The following is a 23,165-nucleotide window of genomic DNA, read 5'->3' as shown; positions in this document are numbered from 1 at the left end:
GAGCGTGTGTTCAGTAAAGCAGTCCTATTGGATATTGAATAGACTTAATGAGGTGCAGGAGCGTGTGTTCAGTAAAGCAGTCCTATTGGATATTGAATAGATTTGATGAGGTGCAGGAGCGTGTGTTCAGTAAAGCAGTCCTATACGATATTGAATAGACTTGACGAGGTGCAGGAGCGTGTGTTAAGTAAAGCAGTCCTATACGATATTGAATAGAATTGATGAGGTGCAGGAGTGTGTGTTCAGTAAAGCAGTCCTATACGATATTGAATAGACTTGATGAGGTGCAGGAGTGTGTGTTCAGTAAAGCAGTCCTATACGATATTGAATAGACTTGACGAGGTGCAGGAGCGTGTGTTAAGTAAAGCAGTCCTATACGATATTGAATAGAATTGATGAGGTGCAGGAGTGTGTGTTCAGTAAAGCAGTCCTATACGATATTGAATAGACTTGATGAGGTGCAGGAGTGTGTGTTAAGTAAAGCAGTCCTATACGATATTGAATAGACTTGATGAGGTGCAGGAGCGTGTGTTCAGTAAAGCAGTCCTATACGATATTGAATAGACTTGATGAGGTGCAGGAGCATGTGTTCAGTAAAGCAGTTCTGTACGATATTGAATGATGACGTTGGGTTTATTCAATATTATTGCAATTCATTTACAAAGCGTTGCTGGTTACAGATAATAATATCATGCCGGTATGTTGGCGTCATTCGTGGGAATGGAGGAATGTCTCGACAGTGGGTTTCTAGATATTTAACATTTTTTATTATAGTACATAACAGAGAGACCTAGTGGTAAAACTGGGGAGAAAAACAAAACACCCAGACTAATGTAAAACATGACAAAATGAAAGGAAACTCTAGAAACTTCTGACACACTATACAGGATGCCTTATAACTGTTGTTGTAGTCTTCATCAATTCCAATTGCTTTACAAACAGGTTGAGCAATTCAATCCCATGCAAGCTTTCTTATCTTGACCTCTCTTTAAAATAACAGCAGCCCTGTTCCAATGGAGTGGAACTCCTTATCAAGCAGCACTCTATATAAGTCAATAGGGAAGCCTCAGCGCTCTCATTTCAGTTCAAGTCAAACAATTCAGAATGTGGCATTTATTGATCGTGGCTCTCCTGGGTAAGTCCATTTTAAACCAGTTTATTTTAAACACGTCTGAGCCACAACAGTTTAGATTCATTCCTAACTAATTTCTATTTGAAGTAATTTAGCAAAAGCAATAGAATCTTGTAGGTGACTGTTGCCATTAGCTTAGAAACTGCTAACCAGGGCTAATGATACTAACGGTATATACCTTTGATATCCTTCAGGGCTGGTCTCTGGAGAGGGAGCTGTGTATGACTTCACTGTCATGAACAAACCAAAAGAAACTGCAAACCAGGGCTAGCGATACTAATGGTATATACCTTTGATATCCTTCAGGGCTGGTCTCTGGAGAGGGAGCTGTGTATGACTTCACTGTCATGAACAAACCAAAAGAAACTGCAAACCAGGGCTATCGATACTAACGGTATATACCTTTGATATCCTTCAGGGCTGGTCTCTGGAGAGGGAGCTGTGTATGACTTCACTGTCATGAACAAACCAAAAGAAACTGCAAACCAGGGCTAGCGATACTAATGGTATATACCTTTGATATCCTTCAGGGCTGGTCTCTGGAGAGGGAGCTGTGTATGACTTCACTGTCATGAACAAACCAAAAGAAACTGCAAACCAGGGCTAGCGATACTAACGGTATATACCTTTGATATCCTTCAGGGCTGGTCTCTGGAGAGGGAGCTGTGTATGACTTCACTGTCATGAACAAACCAAAAGAAACTGCAAACCAGGGCTAGCGATACTAATGGTATATACCTTTGATATCCTTCAGGGCTGGTCTCTGGAGAGGGAGCTGTGGATGACTTCACTGTCATGAACAAACCAAAAGAAACTGCAAACCAGGGCTAGCGATACTAATGGTATATACCTTTGATATCCTTCAGGGCCGGTCTGTGGAGAGGGAGCTGTGGATGACTTCACTGTCATGAACAAACCAAAAGCCCACAAGGTTGTCGGAGGGGATGAGGTTAAACCCAATAGCTGGCCTTGGCAGGTAAAGATATTTAGTAGTTGTTTCAATACAAGTATAAAATAAAATGTTCTTTACTATACAATAGAGCAGGGGTCTCCACCCCTGGTCCTGGAGAGCACCTGTCCAGCAGGTTTTCTAGGTGTCTCTACATCATCAGTGGCTAAAGATCTGAACACATGCTAATCCTGACTAATTACACCAATAACTGGTGCAGTTAAGCAAGTGAGAGCTTGGTTGAAATGAAAACCAGCAGACCCTGCAACTCTGCAGGACCAGGGGACCCCTGCAGCAGACCCTGCAACTCTGCAGGACCAGGGGACCCCTGCAGCAGACCCTGCAGCTCTGCAGGACCAGGGGACCCCTGCAGCAGACCCTGCAGCTCTGCAGGACCAGGGGACCCCTGCAGCAGACCCTGCAACTCTGCAGGACCAGGGGACCTCTGCAGCAGACCCTGCAGCTCTGCAGGACCAGGGGACCCCTGCAGCAGACCCTGCAACTCTGCAGTACCAGGGGACCCCTGCAGCAGACCCTGCAGCTCTGCAGGACCAGGGAACCCCTGCAGCAGACCCTGAAGCTCTGAAGGACCAGGGGACCCCTGTAGTAGAACCTGCAGCTCTGCAGGACCAGGGGACCCCTGTAGTAGAGCCTGCAGGGACCCCTATAAATATTCAGGCGATTTGATCTAAGGTTAAAGTGATTGATATTCAGCTGATTTGATCTAAGGTTAAAGTCATTGATATTCAGCTGATTTGATCTAAGGTTAAAGTGATTGATATTCAGCTGATTTGATCTAAGGTTAAAGTGATTGATATCACCGTGTAACAATTTTTTTAATTTATTTTTTTGGTTCCTGGGTAGTAAGTGTTATTTCCTAATTGCTTATGCCTCAAAAGTATAGAAAATGGCTATTATTCCCCACAAACTTTGCTTTTGTGACCAGTACAGTGATATATTGAAATTTACCTATTTTCCAGAACATTCCAGATAGATTCAGTGCTGAGTAAACTTGGAGTAACTTCTAGAACTTTCCAGTAATATAAATAGTAGTATAAATACAGGGGCCTTAAGCCCACCAGTTCAGTTTAGTTCCAGCTGCCTAAGTGGACACATATCTGCATTTTTCTGAGATGGCATCAACAGGCTGCAATGGTGGCATTCCTGATGGGTCTCCGAGGCGGTTTTACCAAGTTTCCCTGCTATCTTTGCCTTTGGGACAGCAGGGACACCAAGGCGCACTACCACAGGCGGGACTGGCCACAGCGGACCGAGTTCTCTGTGAGGAGGAACAACGTCAAGTGGGAGCCACTGGTGGACCCCCGGAAGGTGCTGATGCCACCACTGCACATCAAATTGGGCCTTATGAAACAATTTGTCAGAGCTCTAGATAAGGAGTCGGCAGCCTTCAAGTACCTTCAAGACTTCTTCCCTAAGCTGTCTGAGGCAAAGGTCAAAGCCGGTGTCTTCGTCGGACCACAGATAAAGAAGATCCTGGAGTGCAATGAATTCACCAAGAAGCTCACTAGTAAGGAGAAAGTGGCTTGGAACAGCTTTGTCGCAGTGGTTCGGGGCTTCCTGGGCAATCACAAGGCCGAAAACTATGTGGAGCTGGTTGAGACTCTGGTGAAGAACTACGGCACAATGGGCTGTAGGATGTCCCTCAAAGTCAATATCCTTGATGCTCATCTTGATAAATTCAAGGAGAACATGGGAGCGTACTCGGAGGTGCAAGGCGAGCGCTTCCACCAGGATATACTGGACTTTGAACGCTGCTACCAAGGACAGTATAATGAGAACATGATGGGAGACTACATTTGGGGGCTGATTCGTGAAAGTGATTTACAGTGTAATCGTAAATCCCGAAAAACTACTCACTTCTAAATCTTTTGTAGTCATTTTTGTATTACCTTAGTATAAATACATGTTAATTTGGATTCAAATGTTGTTTTTTTCTGACTTTATGTGAACGAAAAGACATAAATTCGCCCGTTTTCTTATTGGAAATAGGTAAATTTCAAAATATCACTATCCCGGTCACAAAAGCAAAGTTTGTGGGGAATAATAGCCATTTTCTATACTTTTGAGGCATAAGCAGTTAGGAAATAACACTTACTACCCAGGAACAAAAATTGTGTTACATAGTGTGTTCAGCTGATTTGATGTAATGTTAAAATGATTTCCCTGTCTGAACCAGTCTTTGTTTGATTGATTGTACCAGTCTTTTAGTAGCACATGTTACACTTTCTTTAAATGTCATATTCTACAACATATCCTATCTATTTGTCCCATTGGTATTAAATGCTGCAGGACTCATGTTCCAGACATGTTTGACTACTGACTGAAACTGGAGAGGTGAGATCGCTTTATCATCCAAGGTGCAGCAGTGTTGGTGTTTCCAGCACACACTTGTAAAAGGCTTTGGTGTGACTCATGACTGTGAAGTTAGCCCCTTTATAACATGAACCTGTTTGGTTTGCAGATCTCTCTGCAGTACACCTACCCCAATGCAGGAGGCTGGGCTCACACCTGTGGAGGAAGCCTGATTTCTCCCTTCTGGGTCATGACTGCAGCTCACTGTGTGGATTTGTAAGTTCAATTGTGATCACAGCTGAAGGTGCAGCGTGAAGGCTAACCTCATAACAGGACTGTATACAGGACTCTCAACAGAGCCCAGTGCTGTAACACCTATAGCATACTCACATAACAGTATACAGGACTCTCAACAGAGCCCAGTGCTGTAACACCTATAGCATACTCACATAACAGTATACAGGACTCTCAGCAGAGCCCAGTGCTGTAACACCTATAGCATACTCACATAACAGTATACAGGACTCTCAGCAGAGCCCAGTGCTGTAACACCTATAGCATACTCACATAACAGTATACAGGACTCTCAACAGAGCCCAGTGCTGTAACACCTATAGCATACTCACATAACAGTATACAGGACTCTCAACAGAGCCCAGTGCTGTAACACCTATAGCATACTCACATAACAGTATACAGGACTCTCAACAGAGCCCAGTACTGTAATACCTATAGCATACGAACATAACAGTATACAGGACTCTCAGCAGAGCAAAGTGCTGTAACACCTATAGTATACTCACATAACAGTATACAGGACTCTCAGCAGAGCCCAGTGCTGTAATACCTATAGCATGCTCACATAACAGTATACAAGACTCTCAACAGAGCCCAGTGCTGTAACACCTATAGCATACTCACATAACAGTATACAGGACTCTCAACAGAGCCCAGTGCTGTAATACCTATAGCATACGAACATAACAGTATACAGGACTCTCAGCAGAGCCCAGTGCTGTAACACCTATAGTATACTCACATAACAGTATACAGGACTCTCAGCAGAGCCCAGTGCTGTAATACCTATAGCATACTCACATAACAGTATACAGGACTCTCAACAGAGCCCAGTGCTGTAACACCTATAGCATACTCACATAACAGTATACAGGACTCTCAGCAGAGCCCAGTGCTGTAACACCTATAGCATACTCACATAACAGTATACAGGACTCTCAGCAGAGCCCAGTGCTGTAACACCTATAGCATACTCACATAACAGTATACAGGACTCTCAACAGAGCCCAGTGCTGTAACACCTATAGCATACTCACATAACAGTATACAGGACTCTCAGCAGAGCCCAGTGCTGTAATACCTATAGCATACTCACATAACAGTATACAGGACTCTCAGCAGAGCCCAGTGCTGTAACACCTATAGCATACTCACATAACAGTATACAGGACTCTCAGCAGAGCCCAGTGCTGTAACACCTATAGCATACTCACATAACAGTATACAGGACTCTCAACAGAGCCCAGTGCTGTAACACCTATAGCATACTCACATAACAGTATACAGGACTCTCAACAGAGCCCAGTGCTGTAACACCTATAGCATACTCACATAACAGTATACAGGACTCTCAACAGAGCCCAGTGCTGTAACACCTATAGCATACTCACATAACAGTATACAGGACTCTCAACAGAGCCCAGTGCTGTAATACCTATAGCATACGAACATAACAGTATACAGGACTCTCAGCAGAGCCCAGTGCTGTAATACCTATAGCATACGAACATAACAGTATACAGGACTCTCAGCAGAGCCCAGTGCTGTAATACCTATAGCATACTCACATAACAGTATACAGGACTCTCAGCAGAGCCCAGTGCTGTAACACCTATAGCATACTCACATAACAGTATACAGGACTCTCAGCAGAGCCCAGTGCTGTAACACCTATAGCATACTCACATAACAGTATACAGGACTCTCAACAGAGCCCAGTGCTGTAACACCTATAGCATACTCACATAACAGTATACAGGACTCTCAACAGAGCCCAGTGCTGTAACACCTATAGCATACTCACATAACAGTATACAGGACTCTCAGCAGAGCCCAGTGCTGTAACACCTATAGCATACTCACATAACAGTATACAGGACTCTCAACAGAGCCCAGTGCTGTAATACCTATAGCATACTCACATAACAGTATACAGGACTCTCAGCAGAGCCCAGTGCTGTAACACCTATAGCATACTCACATAACAGTATACAGGACTCTCAGCAGAGCCCAGTGCTGTAATACCTATAGCATACTCACATAACAGTATACAGGACTCTCAGCAGAGCCCAGTGCTGTAACACCTATAGCATACTCACATAACAGTATACAGGACTCTCAACAGAGCCCAGTGCTGTAACACCTATAGCATACTCACATAACAGTATACAGGACTCTCAACAGAGCCCAGTGCTGTAACACCTATAGCATACTCACATAACAGTATACAGGACTCTCAGCAGAGCCCAGTGCTGTAACACCTATAGCATACTCACATAACAGTATACAGGACTCTCAGCAGAGCCCAGTGCTGTAATACCTATAGCATACTCACATAACAGTATACAGGACTCTCAACAGAGCCCAGTGCTGTAACACCTATAGCATACTCACATAACAGTATACAGGACTCTCAGCAGAGCCCAGTGCTGTAACACCTATAGCATACTCACATAACAGTATACAGGACTCTCAACAGAGCCCAGTGCTGTAACACCTATAGCATACTCACATAACAGTATACAGGACTCTCAACAGAGCCCAGTGCTGTAACACCTATAGCATACTCACATAACAGTATACAGGACTCTCAGCAGAGCCCAGTGCTGTAATACCTATAGCATACTCACATAACAGTATACAGGACTCTCAACAGAGCCCAGTGCTGTAATACCTATAGCATACTCACATAACAGTATACAGGACTCTCAGCAGAGCCCAGTGCTGTAATACCTATAGCATACTCACATAACAGTATACAGGACTCTCAACAGAGCCCAGTGCTGTAACACCTATAGCATACTCACATAACAGTATACAGGACTCTCAGCAGAGCCCAGTGCTGTAACACCTATAGCATACTCACATAACAGTATACAGGACTCTCAACAGAGCCCAGTGCTGTAACACCTATAGCATACTCACATAACAGTATACAGGACTCTCAGCAGAGCCCAGTGCTGTAACACCTATAGCATACTCACATAACAGTATACAGGACTCTCAACAGAGCCCAGTGCTGTAACACCTATAGCATACTCACATAACAGTATACAGGACTCTCAACAGAGCCCAGTGCTGTAACACCTATAGCATACTCACATAACAGTATACAGGACTCTCAACAGAGCCCAGTGCTGTAACACCTATAGCATACTCACATAACAGTATACAGGACTCTCAACAGAGCCCAGTGCTGTAACACCTATAGCATACTCACATAACAGTATACAGGACTCTCAACAGAGCCCAGTGCTGTAACACCTATAGCATACTCACATAACAGTATACAGGACTCTCAGCAGAGCCCAGTGCTGTAACACCTATAGCATACTCACATAACAGTATACAGGACTCTCAGCAGAGCCCAGTGCTGTAATACCTATAGCATACTCACATAACAGTATACAGGACTCTCAGCAGAGCCCAGTGCTGTAACACCTATAGCATACTCACATAACAGTATACAGGACTCTCAACAGAGCCCAGTGCTGTAACACCTATAGCATACTCACATAACAGTATACAGGACTCTCAGCAGAGCCCAGTGCTGTAACACCTATAGCATACTCACATAACAGTATACAGGACTCTCAGCAGAGCCCAGTGCTGTAACACCTATAGCATACTCACATAACAGTATACAGGACTCTCAGCAGAGCCCAGTGCTGTAATACCTATAGCATACTCACATAACAGTATACAGGACTCTCAGCAGAGCCCAGTGCTGTAACACCTATAGCATACTCACATAACAGTATACAGGACTCTCAACAGAGCCCAGTGCTGTAACACCTATAGCATACTCACATAACAGTATACAGGACTCTCAGCAGAGCCCAGTGCTGTAATACCTATAGCATACTCACATAACAGTATACAGGACTCTCAGCAGAGCCCAGTGCTGTAACACCTATAGCATACTCACATAACAGTATACAGGACTCTCAGCAGAGCCCAGTGCTGTAACACCTATAGCATACTCACATAACAGTATACAGGACTCTCAGCAGAGCCCAGTGCTGTAACACCTATAGCATACTCACATAACAGTATACAGGACTCTCAACAGAGCCCAGTGCTGTAACACCTATAGCATACTCACATAACAGTATACAGGACTCTCAGCAGAGCCCAGTGCTGTAACACCTATAGCATACTCACATAACAGTATACAGGACTCTCAGCAGAGCCCAGTGCTGTAACACCTATAGCATACTCACATAACAGTATACAGGACTCTCAGCAGAGCCCAGTGCTGTAACACCTATAGCATACTCACATAACAGTATACAGGACTCTCAGCAGAGCCCAGTGCTGTAACACCTATAGCATACTCACATAACAGTATACAGGACTCTCAGCAGAGCCCAGTGCTGTAACACCTATAGCATACTCACATAACAGTATACAGGACTCTCAGCAGAGCCCAGTGCTGTAACACCTATAGCATACTCACATAACAGTATACAGGACTCTCAACAGAGCCCAGTGCTGTAACACCTATAGCATACTCACATAACAGTATACAGGACTCTCAGCAGAGCCCAGTGCTGTAACACCTATAGCATACTCACATAACAGTATACAGGACTCTCAACAGAGCCCAGTGCTGTAACACCTATAGCATACTCACATAACAGTATACAGGACTCTCAACAGAGCCCAGTGCTGTAACACCTATAGCATACTCACATAACAGTATACAGGACTCTCAGCAGAGCCCAGTGCTGTAACACCTATAGCATACTCACATAACAGTATACAGGACTCTCAGCAGAGCCCAGTGCTGTAACACCTATAGCATACTCACATAACAGTATACAGGACTCTCAGCAGAGCCCAGTGCTGTAACACCTATAGCATACTCACATAACAGTATACAGGACTCTCAACAGAGCCCAGTGCTGTAACACCTATAGCATACTCACATAACAGTATACAGGACTCTCAGCAGAGCCCAGTGCTGTAACACCTATAGCATACTCACATAACAGTATACAGGACTCTCAACAGAGCCCAGTGCTGTAACACCTATAGCATACTCACATAACAGTATACAGGACTCTCAGCAGAGCCCAGTGCTGTAATACCTATAGCATACTCACATAACAGTATACAGGACTCTCAGCAGAGCCCAGTGCTGTAACACCTATAGCATACTCACATAACAGTATACAGGACTCTCAGCAGAGCCCAGTGCTGTAACACCTATAGCATACTCACATAACAGTATACAGGACTCTCAACAGAGCCCAGTGCTGTAACACCTATAGCATACTCACATAACAGTATACAGGACTCTCAGCAGAGCCCAGTGCTGTAATACCTATAGCATACTCACATAACAGTATACAGGACTCTCAACAGAGCCCAGTGCTGTAACACCTATAGCATACTCACATAACAGTATACAGGACTCTCAGCAGAGCCCAGTGCTGTAACACCTATAGCATACTCACATAACAGTATACAGGACTCTCAGCAGAGCCCAGTGCTGTAATACCTATAGCATACTCACATAACAGTATACAAGACTCTCAACAGAGCCCAGTGCTGTAACACCTATAGCATACTCACATAACAGTATACAGGACTCTCAACAGAGCCCAGTGCTGTAACACCTATAGCATACTCACATAACAGTATACAGGACGCTCAGCAGAGCCCAGTGCTGTAATACCTATAGCATACTCACATAACAGTATACAAGACTCTCAACAGAGCCCTGTGCTTTAACACCTATAGCATACTCACATAACAGTATACAGGACTCTCAACAGAGCCCAGTGCTGTAACACCTATAGCATACTCACATAACAGTATACAGGACTCTCAGCAGAGCCCAGTGCTGTAACACCTATAGCATACTCACATAACAGTATACAGGACTCTCAACAGAGCCCAGTGCTGTAACACCTATAGCATACTCACATAACAGTATACAGGACTCTCAGCAGAGCCCAGTGCTGTAACACCTATAGCATACTCACATAACAGTATACAGGACTCTCAACAGAGCCCAGAGCTGTAACACGTATAGCATACTCACAAAGCTTTGCAAATGGCTGTGTAAGTCTGTTTCTTTCTTTCTATCATTTCAATTGAACCCCAGTGCTAGCCTTAATCCTACATGTATAAACATGAATTGATAGGAGCAGCAGATGTCTTTCTTTCTTTCTTGGTTTACTGTATCCTCGTGCATATCTCACTGAATAAATGCAAGCATGCAGCAGTGTTTAAGACAGCCGATCCCTTGTGAATGGACTGTGGTCTGCTTTTCTAGTGATGATGGTGCTATTTATCGAGTGGCTCTAGGTGAGCACAACCTGTTTGAGAATGAAGGAACTGAGTACCACAGGGCTGTGGATAAGGTCATCATACACCAGCAATGGACTGGCGCTTTAGATAAAGGGTGAGTCACACACCGACCTTTCGAAATGTTAACTGACGACTAATGTTAAACTGTTCCATTTATTGGGAATAGTTTTTTGGGAATAGTAACATTTTTAGGTGTCTCTAATTACTGTGTGTTTTCATCACAGTTACTTAGTAAATCCATGTGTACTTATACATCAATACAATGCTATTATGCACAGTTACAATGTACTTAATGTGTACATTTATTTTGCATGATATAAACCAAACCCTAACCCTAACCCTTACCCCCTAACCCTAACCCTAACCCTTACCCCTCTAACCCTAACCCTAACCCTTACCCCTCTAACCCTAACCCTAACCCTTTTCTGATACAATTGTGCTACAAAAAGATTAACACAATACATTGTAATACCATTGCAATGATGTGTCTACATGGATTTACTATATGACTACTATATAAGTCCACATGGATTTACTATATGACTACTATAAGTATACAGTAGTTAAAGACCCTTCATGTAAATCTTTCCTAAACAATATATTTGTTTTTAGGTTCGACATTGCCCTGCTTCACCTGGAGAGGCCTGCGTTTGACAGTGGCACTGTAAAGATTGCAGTGTTACCCCGCCCCGGAGATATCCTGCCCAGCGGCTTCCCATGTTACATCACTGGCTGGGGCCTCACAGAGAGTACGGGCGCTTTGCATCACACTCACCAACATATCCCACAGGAATAACACATCTTCTGCACCTTCTCTGAGTCCTAAAGCAATTCATTTTCAATTCAGCCCTGTTCATTCATCAGGGTTTTAAAACATTTTGGTTCCCCGTTCCCCTCCACCCGTTCCTAATGAATTCTCTGTTTATTCTTCGTTAATTGAAACCCTCTCACTCGCCACCAGGGGGTTGGGAGAAGTGTTAGTGCTCTGGGAGCTGTTGATTCAGGCATGAACGCATCATGTCTCATACATGAGAGCAATATAATTTGTTACAAAGGAACATGGAATGAATTTGGGTCATTAATTCTACATGAATTATGGTTGAATTGAAAAGGAATGATTCCAGAAGTGCATGAGATATTCAGGTGTTATACCTGTGATATTCAGTCAGAATGCATCGTGAATTTGTGGCCATGCTTTGAGAGAGAGGGAAGGTAAGGGTATGAATGAGTCTGATAGCCATCCTTGTCAGGACTGGAACTGGAGTAGGGGAGGTGGTGTACTGGGAAAAGCAATCACATCTCACCTGCATGACACAGCTTTTCATTCCTGTTACACAGGGTGATGAGTCGATGCATGAATGATCGATGAGCTCATTGTCACAGCTCCAGTATTCTAACAGCCTGCTCATTCCTGTTACACAGGGTGATGAGTCAATGCATGAATGATCGATGAGCTCATTGTCACAGCTCCAGTATTCTAACAGCCTGCTCATTCCTGTTACACAGGGTGATGAGTCGATGCATGAATGATCGATGAGCTCATTGTCACAGCTCCAGTATTCTAACAGCCTGCTCATTCCTGTTACACAGGGTGATGAGTCAATGCATGAATGATCGATGAGCTCATTGTCACAGCTCCAGTATTCTAACAGCCTGCTCATTCCTGTTACACAGGGTGATGAGTCAATGCATGAATGATCGATGAGCTCATTGTCACAGCTCCAGTATTCTAACAGCCTGCTCATTCCTGTTACACAGGGTGATGAGTCAATGCATGAATGATCGATGAGCTCATTGTCACAGCTCCAGCATTCTAACAGGCTGCTCACTCTTGTTCCCCAGGTGGAGGGGAGGCCTCTCCGGTGCTGCTCCAGGCCCTCCTCCCTGTGATTGACACCCTGACCTGCTCCACTCGGGAATACTGGGACTTCTACTCCAGTGACAAAGTGATCTGTGCCGGGGGGGACGGAAGTCTGGCCGGGTGTCAGGTGAGGAAATGAAAGACTGGTCAGTGTAAATGCTTACACTGACCAGTCCCAGATACTCCCTCTATCTTATTTACATAGGCTGTGTTCTGACTGTGTGAGGAAATGAAAGACTGCTTACACTGACCAGTCCCAGATACTCCCTCTATCTCATTTACACAGGCTGTGTTCTGACTGTGTGAGGAAATGAAAGACTGCTTACACTGACCAGTCCCAGATACTCCCTCTATCTCATTTACACAGGCTGTGTTCTGACTGTGTGAGGAAATGAAAGACTGCTTACACTGACCAGTCCCAGATACTCCCTCTATCTCATTTACACAGGCTGTCTCCACACAAAGTGAACATGCCCGTGTTTTAATACCTCCAGGAGAAATAAAAACGACCATGCCATGTCACATGCAATGCTCACACACGTTCCCTTTCATCAAAATAATTGCAACGAAGACAGTACAGGCTGCTTGTGGAATATCTGTGTTAAACTGTGGAGCGAGCAGCTGTACCTGTTTCCCAGCGTTCCCTTCTACCTCTCCTCACTCAGGGAGACTCCGGAGGTCCGCTGAGCTGTCTGGTTGAGGGAGTGTGGCAAGTCCATGGCATTGCAAGCTTTGGCCCCGTCATCTGTAACACCTACAGGAAGCCAACGGTATTCACTCGGGTCTCAGACTACATTGACTGGATCTGGGGAGTAAGTATCCGCTGTTATCATGCAGTTAATGCCCATTCATACCTATTAAACACATTAAAAATACTACAATATGTTTAAACAAACTCAATAAACAAGATCACTAAATAGCCTCTTCTAATGCGTAGGGCTCAAGTCTAGGAGGGAGCTCAGCTACAACTGCTGTTTTAGTACCACCTGGTGGCTGGAGGCCACAACTACTTCATTATAAACACCTTACCTTAGCGGCAATAACTATAATTGGTTTAACCTATTTTAAATCAAAATTTAATTATTTATATATGTATATATATATATATATATATATATATATATATATATATATATATATATATATATATATATATATGGGGAGTTATTATACTTCCCAATAAATATACATTATCCAAAATGTAAATATGTAATATGTCTGGCCTCTTTTTCCGCATAAGGGTTTATTCTGTCCGTATTAAAACATGCAGTGCAGTATGTATATAGCGTGTGCTCTAAACTGTGTGTTTCATGTATATGACACTACAACAGACGCCTGACCCGGGTCACTGAGCTTTAATGCTAGTTATTCAGAACCTTGTTATTAATGAAATGCTGTTTGACATTTATAAACTGCTGGACTGTTGCTATATTCATTAACAACAGTCTATAAATATCAAACTGTTTAAATGATCCAGCTAGGAAGCAAGGAATTCACCCATTGCTGATATTGGGAGTTCCCTTGGAGGTCATGCTAGGGTCAAGCAAGACCATAAATGCAAGTTTAAAGCAGGATCTGTGCCAGGATGAAATGAGGATAAGGAGGGATGCCTGCCTTGCACACACAATGCCAGGGTTAGGCAGCGATGATGCAAGGATCACACAAGGTGTACATCAATCAATCAATCAATCTATCTGTATTGCTAAGGTTTACAATTTTAGAAAAGCAAACTATGAAGGTATGAAACAGAGACTTACAGAAGTAGATTGAAGTAAAATAGAGAAAACACCCACAGAAGAAGGATGGTTGTTCTTCAAAAATGTAGTACTAGAGGCGCAAAACAATTACATCCCTAAAGTAGACAAATCTAAATGTAAAACTAAATTGCCAAAATGGTTTAATAGATCAATTAAAAAAAATATTCAGCGAAAAAAGGCACTTTACAGAGCATTAAAAAAGGACCGAAAAGAAAGTACGCAGAAAGAGTACACGGAACTGCAAACGCAAGTCAAAAAGGAAGTTAGAAAGGCCAAGAGAGAAATAGAAATGAACATTGCTAAGGGAGCTAAAACCAATTCCAAAATGTTTTTCCAATATTACAACAGCAAGAGAACATTCAAAGAGGAGATTAAATGTTTAAGAGATACAAATGGCAAAATTGTAGAGGAAGAAAAAAAAATAGCAAATATGTTAAATGATTACTTTTCACAAGTTTTTACAAAGGAAGATACTGACAACATGCCCCACATGTCATCCAGTTCCTATCCAGTTTTAAATAACTTTAGCATAACTGAGGCAGAAGTGTTAAAGGGACTAGGAGCTCTTAAAATAAACAAATCCCCTGGGCCGGATGAGATCCTCCCAGTAGTACTCAAAGAAATGAAAGAAGTAATTTACAAACCGCTAACCAAGATCATGCAGCAGTCTCTTGACACAGGGGTGGTACCGACAGACTGGAAAATTGCAAACGTAATACCGATCCACAAAAAGGGAAACAAAACTGAACCAGGTAACTACAGACCAGTAAGCCTGACTTCTATTATATGCAAACTTATGGAAACTATAATAAGATCCAAAATGGAAAATTACCTATATGGTAACAGGGTCCTGGGAGACAGTCAACATGGTTTTAGGAAAGGGAGATCGTGTCTAACTAACTTGCTTGATTTTTTTGAGGATGCAACATCGATAATGGATAATTGCAAAGCATATGACATGGTTTATTTAGATTTCCAGAAAGCTTTTGACAAAGTCCCGCACAAAAGATTAATTCTCAAACTGAACGCAGTTGGGATTCAAGGAAACACATGTACATGGATTAGGGAGTGGTTAACATGTAGAAAACAGAAAGTACTGATTAGAGGAGAAACCTCAGAATGGAGTGTGGTAACCTACGGTGTACCACAGGGATCAGTATTAGGTCCTCTGCTATTCCTAATCTACATTAATGATTTAGATTCTGGTATAGTAAGCAAACTTGTTAAATTTGCAGACGACACAAAAGTAGGAGGAGTGGCAAACACTGTTGCAGCAGCAAAGGTCATTCAAAATGATCTAGACAAGATTCAGAACTGGGCAGACACATGGCAAATGACATTTAATAGAGAAAAGTGTAAGGTACTGCACGCAGGAAATAAAAATGTACATTATAAATATCATATGGGAGATACTGAAATTGGAGAAGGAATCTATGAAAAAGACCTAGGAGTTTTTGTTGACTCAGAAATGTCTTCATCTAGACAATGTGGGGAAGCTATAAAAAAGGCCAACAAGATGCTTGGATATATTGTGAAAAGTGTTGAATTTAAATCAAGGGAAGTAATGTTAAAACTGTACAATGCACTAGTAAGACCTCATCTTGAATATTGTGTGCAGTTCTGGTCACCTCGCTATAAAAAAGATATTGCTGCTCTAGAAAGAGTGCAAAGAAGAGCGACCAGAATTTTTCCGGGCTTAAAAGGCATGTCATATGCAGACAGGCTAAAAGAATTGAATCTGTTCAGTCTTAAACAAAGAAGACTACGTGGCGACCTAATTCAAGCATTCAAAATTCTAAAAGGTATTGACAGTGTCGACCCAAGGGACTTTTTCGGCCTGCAAAAACAAACAAGGACCAGGGGTCACAAATGGAGTTTAGACAAAGGGGCATTCAGAACAGAAAATAGGAGGCACTTTTTTACACAGAGAATTGTGAGGGTCTGGAATCAACTCCCCAGTAATGTTGTTGAAGCTGACACCCTGGGATCCTTCAAGAAGCTGCTTGATGAGATTCTGGGATCAATAAGCTACTAACAACCAAATGAGCAAGATGGGCCGAATGGCTTCCTCTCGTTTGTAAACTTTCTTATGTTCTTTTGTTCTTATGTTCTTATATACAGCCTCTCCTGACGAACACACACAGCCTCTCCGTGTCTCTGTGATGTATCGTACTTGCACTGTGTGGTTCTCATGCGTTTGCATGTCTCGCTGGATTCTAGCAGAGTCCTTGTGTTTTTGGGGGGTAAAGGTGGAGTAATTTCAAGTATGTCAAGCTAATCAATACTGTTAAGTGACTGACATCAATGCTTTTTATTTTATTTTCAGACAATGGAAAGCAACGGAGGCGCCTTCTAAGTGTTTACATCCAAACCCTGCTTGTTCGCCTCTTCTCTGGAGAAATTAGAACATAATAACATTAAAACAAACACACTTTTAATCACAACTTTCTTCCTGTTATTGTTTTTATGTTTTTAAGGAAAAGGTAATAATAATGGAAAATGAGCTTCTCTGGTGTAAATGAATACAAAAAGCCCTTTCAATTCCCTCTTTTCTCTGTTCATTTGAACTGTATAACAGTGTGCTGCACGATTCTGTTCATTTGAACTGTATAACAGTGTGCTGCACGATTCTGTTCATTTGAACTGTATAACAGTGTGCTGCACGATTCTGTTCATTTGAACTGTATAACAGTGTGCTGCACGATTCTGTTCATTTGAACTGTATAACAGTGTGCTGCACGATTCTGTTCATTTGAACTGTTTAACAGTGTGCTGCAGGTTTCTGCCAACTGGTCCTTACTTTTTCTTATATCAATTGTACGTCACAAAGGGGACAAACGCTCGCTTTTTCTCAAGACTGCACAGTTAACACTGTAAGATGCAGTCAGTTATCCAGTTATATTATTTCTAAAGCAGTTCTCACTTTAAGCACCAGATGGCAGTGTATGTAGAATGCTGCCACCTCGGGGCCTATTTGTCAAGGTGTTTACAGCTAAGTGCATTTTGCACCATTTTTGTAAAAGTAAATAAATAACAATGATTAAAAGTGTGCACCTTGCATTGTGGTGCGAGTACCTTCATAATTCTCGCCCAATTTATTTTCAATTTGAAACACTTAGGCAGCCTATATCACAATCTAGAAGCTAGTCATGTGCAGTACGCCAGGCAACTCAAAGTGCCTTTCAAGGAAAATTCCACTGATGGACAGTTCTGGTATCTGACAGGTTCTAGATTGCTGTTGGGTCAAATATTCAAACAAAAACGTATTTGAAATGTATCCAGAGTTACAAATGACCACATTATTTAGGTTTTTCCTGTGGTTATACTCTGCGTTTATCATAGTGGACTCTGGTTTGTCTTTGTTATCAATATGCTTTATTCTTTACAATGCTTACCTGTGCTGATGTTTTATTACACTGCTATACTTTTACAATGGAACGCTCTTATAAGAGCAGGTTTCTCTCTCAGTGATAACCTTCTTCAAAATGCTGGTAACCCAGGTACAGCAATAGCAGCTCCCTGTACCCTGAAGTATCTTCAGCAGGAATGGCAGATGGGCAGGGAGAGGCAGAATAACAGGTTGTTTATTGATCTACAGTCTTGATTAATTCCTCTTCAGAGTTGGGGATGAGTAAGAGAATAGAGCAAGCTAATAATTTTCTGCATCTGAAATAAATTAATTTTTTGGGATACAGAAAAAAGCGTCAAACCTAAGCATACAGTACATACAGTATACAGTACATTAATCAGTTTATACTTAGATTAATCAGAGTGTATACAGTATATGAATCAGAGTCTATACAGTACATTAATCAGAGTGTATACAGTACATTAATCAGAGTCTATACAGTACATTAATCAGAGTGTATACAGTACATTAATCAGAGTCAGTATACAGTACATTAATCTAGAGTGTATACAGTACATTAATCAGAGTGTATACAGTACATTAATCAGAGTCTATACAGTGCATTAATCAGAGTCTATACAGTACATTAATCAGAGTGTATGCAGTACATTAATCAGAGTGTATACAGTACATTAATCAGAGTGTATACAGTACATTAATCAGAGTCTATACAGTACATTAATCAGAGTGTATGCAGTACATTAATCAGAGTGTATGCAGTACATTAATCAGAGTGTATACAGTGCATTAATCAGAGTTATACAGTATACAGTACATTAATCAGAGTGTATACAGTACATTAATCAGAGTGTATACAGTACATTAATCAGAGTGTATACAGTACATTAATCAGAGTGTATACAGTACATTAATCAGAGTGTATACAGTAATCAGAGTCTATACAGTACATTAATCAGAGTGTATACAGTACATTAATCAGAGTGTATACAGTACATTAATCAGAGTACTTTTACAATGGATACAGTACATTAATCAGAGTGTATACAGTACATTAATCAGAGTCTATACAGTACATTAATCAGAGTGTATACAGTACATTAGCAGAGTATACAGTACATTAATCAGAGTGTATACAGTACATTAATCAGAGTGTATACAGTACATTAATCAGAGTGTATACAGTACATTAATCAGAGTGTATGAGTACATTAATCAGAGTTGGGGATGAATCAGAGTGTATAGAGCATACATTAATCAGAGTGTATACAGTACATTAATCAGAGTCAGTACCTACAGTATACAGTTAATCAGAGTGTATACAGTACATTAATCAGAGTGTATACAGTATTAATCAGTACATTAATCAGAGTGTATACAGTACATTAATCAGAGTCTATACAGTACATTAATCAGAGTGTATACAGTACATTAATCAGACAGTACATTAATCAGAGTACATTAATATACAGTACATTAATCAGAGTGTATAGAGTACATTAATCAGAGTGTATACAGTACATTAATCAGAGTGTATACAGTACATTAATCAGAGTGTATACAGTACATTAATCAGAGTCTATACAGTACATTAATCAGAGTGTATATACAGTACATAATCAGAGTGTATACAGTACATTAAATCAGAGTGTATACAGTACATTAATCAGAGTGTACATTAATCAGAGTGTATACAGTACATTAATCAGAGTGTATACAGTAGTATTAATCAGAGTGTATACAGTACATTAATCAGAGTGTATATAGTACATACAGTACATTACATTATACAGTCAGAGTCTATACAGTACATTAATCAGAGTCTATACAGTACATTAATCAGAGTGTATACAGTACATTAATCAGAGTGTATACAGTACATTAATCAGAGTGTATACAGTACATTAATCAGAGTCTATACACAGTACATTAATCAGAGTGTATACAGTACATTAATCAGAGTGTATACAGTACATTAATCAGAGTGTATACAGTACATTAATCAGAGTGTATACAGTACATTAATCAGAGTCTATACAGTACATTAATCAGAGTGTATACAGTACATTAATCAGAGTGTATACAGTACATTAATCAGAGTGTATACAGTACATTAATCAGAGTCTATATCACATTAATCAGAGTGTATACAGTACATTAATCAGAGTGTATACACACATTAATCAGAGTGTATACAGTACATTAATCAGAGTGTATACAGTACATTAATCAGAGTCTATACAGTACATTAATCAGAGTGTATACAGTACATTAATCAGAGTCTATATAGTACATTAATCAGAGTGTATACAGTACATTAATCAGAGTCTATACAGTACATTAATCAGAGTGTATACAGTACATTAATCAGAGTGTATACAGTACATTAATCAGAGTGTATACAGTACATTAATCAGAGTGTATACAGTAATTAATCAGAGTAATCAGAGTGTATACAGTACATTAATCAGAGTGTATACAGTACATTAATCAGAGTATACAGTTTAATCAGAGTGTATACAGTACATTACAGAGTGTATACAGTACATTAATCAGAGTCTATACAGTACATTAATCAGAGTGTATACAGTACATTAATCAGAGTGTATACAGTACATTAATCAGAGTGTATATTCACAGTACATTAATCAGAGTGTATACAGTACATTAATCAGAGTGTATACAGTACATTAATCAGAGTGTATACAGTACATTAATCAGAGTGTATACAGTACATTAATCAGAGTCTATACAGTACATTAATCAGAGTCCTATACAGTACATTAATCAGAGTGTATACAGTACATTAATCAGAGTGTATACAGTACATTAATCAGAGTGTATACAGTACATTAATTCTATACAGTACATTAATCAGAGTGTATACAGTACATTAATCAGAGTCTATACAGTACATTAATCAGAGTGTATACAGTACATTAATCAGAGTGTATACAGTACATTAATCAGAGTGTATACAGTACATTAATCAGAGTCTATACAGTGCATTAATCAGAGTCTATACAGTACATTAATCAGAGTGTATACAGTACATTAATCAGAGTGTATGCAGTACATTAATCAGAGTGTATACAGTACATTAATCAGAGTCTATACAGTACATTAATCAGAGTGTATACAGTACATTAATCAGAGTGTATACAGTACATTAATCAGAGTGTATACAGTACATTAATCAGAGTGTATACAGTACATTAATCAGAGTGTATGCAGTACATTAATCAGAGTGTATACAGTACATTAATCAGAGTCTATACAGTACATTAATCAGAGTGTATACAGTACATTAATCAGAGTCTATACAGTACATTAATCAGAGTGTATACAGTACATTAATCAGAGTCTATACAGTACATTAATCAGAGTGTATACAGTACATTAATCAGAGTCTATACAGTGCATTAATCAGAGTGTATACAGTATTTAATCAGAGTGTACATTAATCAGAGTGTACAGTACATTACTCAGAGTATACAGTGCATTAATCAGAGTCTATACAGTACATTAATCAGAGTGTATACAGTACATTAATCAGAGTGTATACAGACATTAATCAGAGTGTATACAGTGTCTGTAATCAGAGTCTACACAGTACATTAATCAGAGTGTATACAGTACATTAATCAGAGTCTATACAGTACATTAATCAGAGTCTATACAGTACATTAATCAGAGTTATACACTACATTAATCAGAGTGTATACAGTACATTAATCAGAGAGTATACATACATTACATCATAGGACTGTTAGTGACTTATCTGTAACTGTAATTCACTGCACATTCTCATCAAGAGCATTGCACTCCTGTTAGTGACTCCCACACACTGTCTGTAATTCATTGCACATTCTCATCAAGAGCATTGCACTCCTGTTAGTGACTCCCACACACTGTCTGTAATTCACTGCACATTCTCATCAAGAGCATTGCACTCCTGTTAGTGACTTCCACACACTGTCTGTAATTCATTGCACATTCTCATCAAGAGCATTGCACTCCTGTTAGTGACTCCACACACACTGTCTGTAATTCACTGCACATTCTCATCAAGAGCATTGCACTCCTGTTAGTGACTCCCACACACACTGTCTGTAATTCACTGCACATTCTCATCAAGAGCATTGCACTCCTGTTAGTGACTTCCACACACACTGTCTGTAATTCACTGCACATTCTCATCAAGAGCATTGCACTCCTGTTAGTGACTTCCACACACACTGTCTGTAATTCACTGCACATTCTCATCAAGAGCATTGCACTCCTGTTAGTGACTCCCACACACACTGTCTGTAATTCACTGCACATTCTCATCAAGAGCATTGCACTCCTGTTAGTGACTTCCACACACTGTCTGTAATTCATTGCACATTCTCATCAAGAGCATTGCACTCCTGTTAGTGACTTCCACACACTGTCTGTAATTCATTGCACATTCTCATCAAGAGCATTGCACTCCTGTTAGTGACTTCCACACACTGTCTGTAATTCATTGCACATTCTCATCAAGAGCATTGCACTCCTGTTAGTGACTTCCACACACACTGTCTGTAATTCACTGCACATTCTCATCAAGAGCATTGCACTCCTGTTAGTGACTTCCACACACACTGTCTGTAATTCACTGCACATTCTCATCAAGAGCATTGCACTCCTGTTAGTGACTTCCACACAGCTCATTTAAATGTTCTCTGTTTTGTGGCTCTTGGTGGCGTAGAGGGCTGATCCACAAGCCTCTCCTGGGTTCAAATTCAGCTCAGGTCACAAGGTGCAAGGTGGTCTCGTCCTTGATCTCAGTTAGCATTCGGTGCAATTCAATGCAATACTCAGTCTCTATTTTAAGAGCAACATGGGTTTGGGAAGAACACCTCAGTGTGTGTCCTTTATATACCGACCTGCATGAAAACCTCAGGGTGTGAGGATTTACATTTCCACTCAGTATTCACTAATATAGAAACAACAGGCACTCGTGTGAAAATATTATACCACTTTGTGCTTTAATGAGGCATCTTAAACAACTTCTAAAAAGTTTCATTATTTTATCATTTGTGGCTGTGTATCCCTTTTCTCTTACTATGTTAAATGAATTGCATGCGTGGCCATTAAAGTCTTCAATTAAATGAGACAATCACTAATTTGCCTATTTTGAC

At 40.8% G+C, this 23,165-nt stretch overlaps 1 protein-coding gene across 1 annotated transcript; it reads left to right on the top strand.

Annotated features, from left to right (window-relative positions):
- Positions 1 to 1,104: 1,104 nt before the first annotated feature.
- On the top strand, positions 1,105 to 16,986 carry LOC121313742 (chymotrypsin-like elastase family member 1). Its single transcript, XM_041246547.1, has 9 exons — positions 1,105 to 1,135; positions 1,999 to 2,108; positions 2,358 to 2,726; positions 4,564 to 4,670; positions 10,978 to 11,106; positions 11,625 to 11,761; positions 12,855 to 13,000; positions 13,539 to 13,685; positions 16,957 to 16,986. Exons 1-9 carry the CDS (start codon positions 1,105 to 1,107, stop codon positions 16,984 to 16,986), a joined length of 1,206 nt encoding a protein of 401 aa, XP_041102481.1.
- The last annotated feature ends 6,179 nt before the right edge of the window (positions 16,987 to 23,165 follow it).

The sequence above is a fragment of the Polyodon spathula genome, chromosome 4 (genome assembly GCF_017654505.1).
Source record: "Polyodon spathula isolate WHYD16114869_AA chromosome 4, ASM1765450v1, whole genome shotgun sequence".
Lineage (NCBI taxonomy): Eukaryota > Metazoa > Chordata > Actinopteri > Acipenseriformes > Polyodontidae > Polyodon > Polyodon spathula.
This window is presented reverse-complemented; position numbering and strand designations above follow the sequence as displayed.

Bases quoted from the DNA above. Each gene is read 5' to 3' on its own strand.
- LOC121313742 (XM_041246547.1), top strand. From the start codon at position 1,105: ATGTGGCATTTATTGATCGTGGCTCTCCTGG. The intron at 4,671-10,977 runs GTAAGTTCAATT...CTGCTTTTCTAG, and splicing joins GCAGCTCACTGTGTGGATTT to TGATGATGGTGCTATTTATC. The intron at 11,107-11,624 runs GTGAGTCACACA...ATTTGTTTTTAG, and splicing joins ACTGGCGCTTTAGATAAAGG to GTTCGACATTGCCCTGCTTC.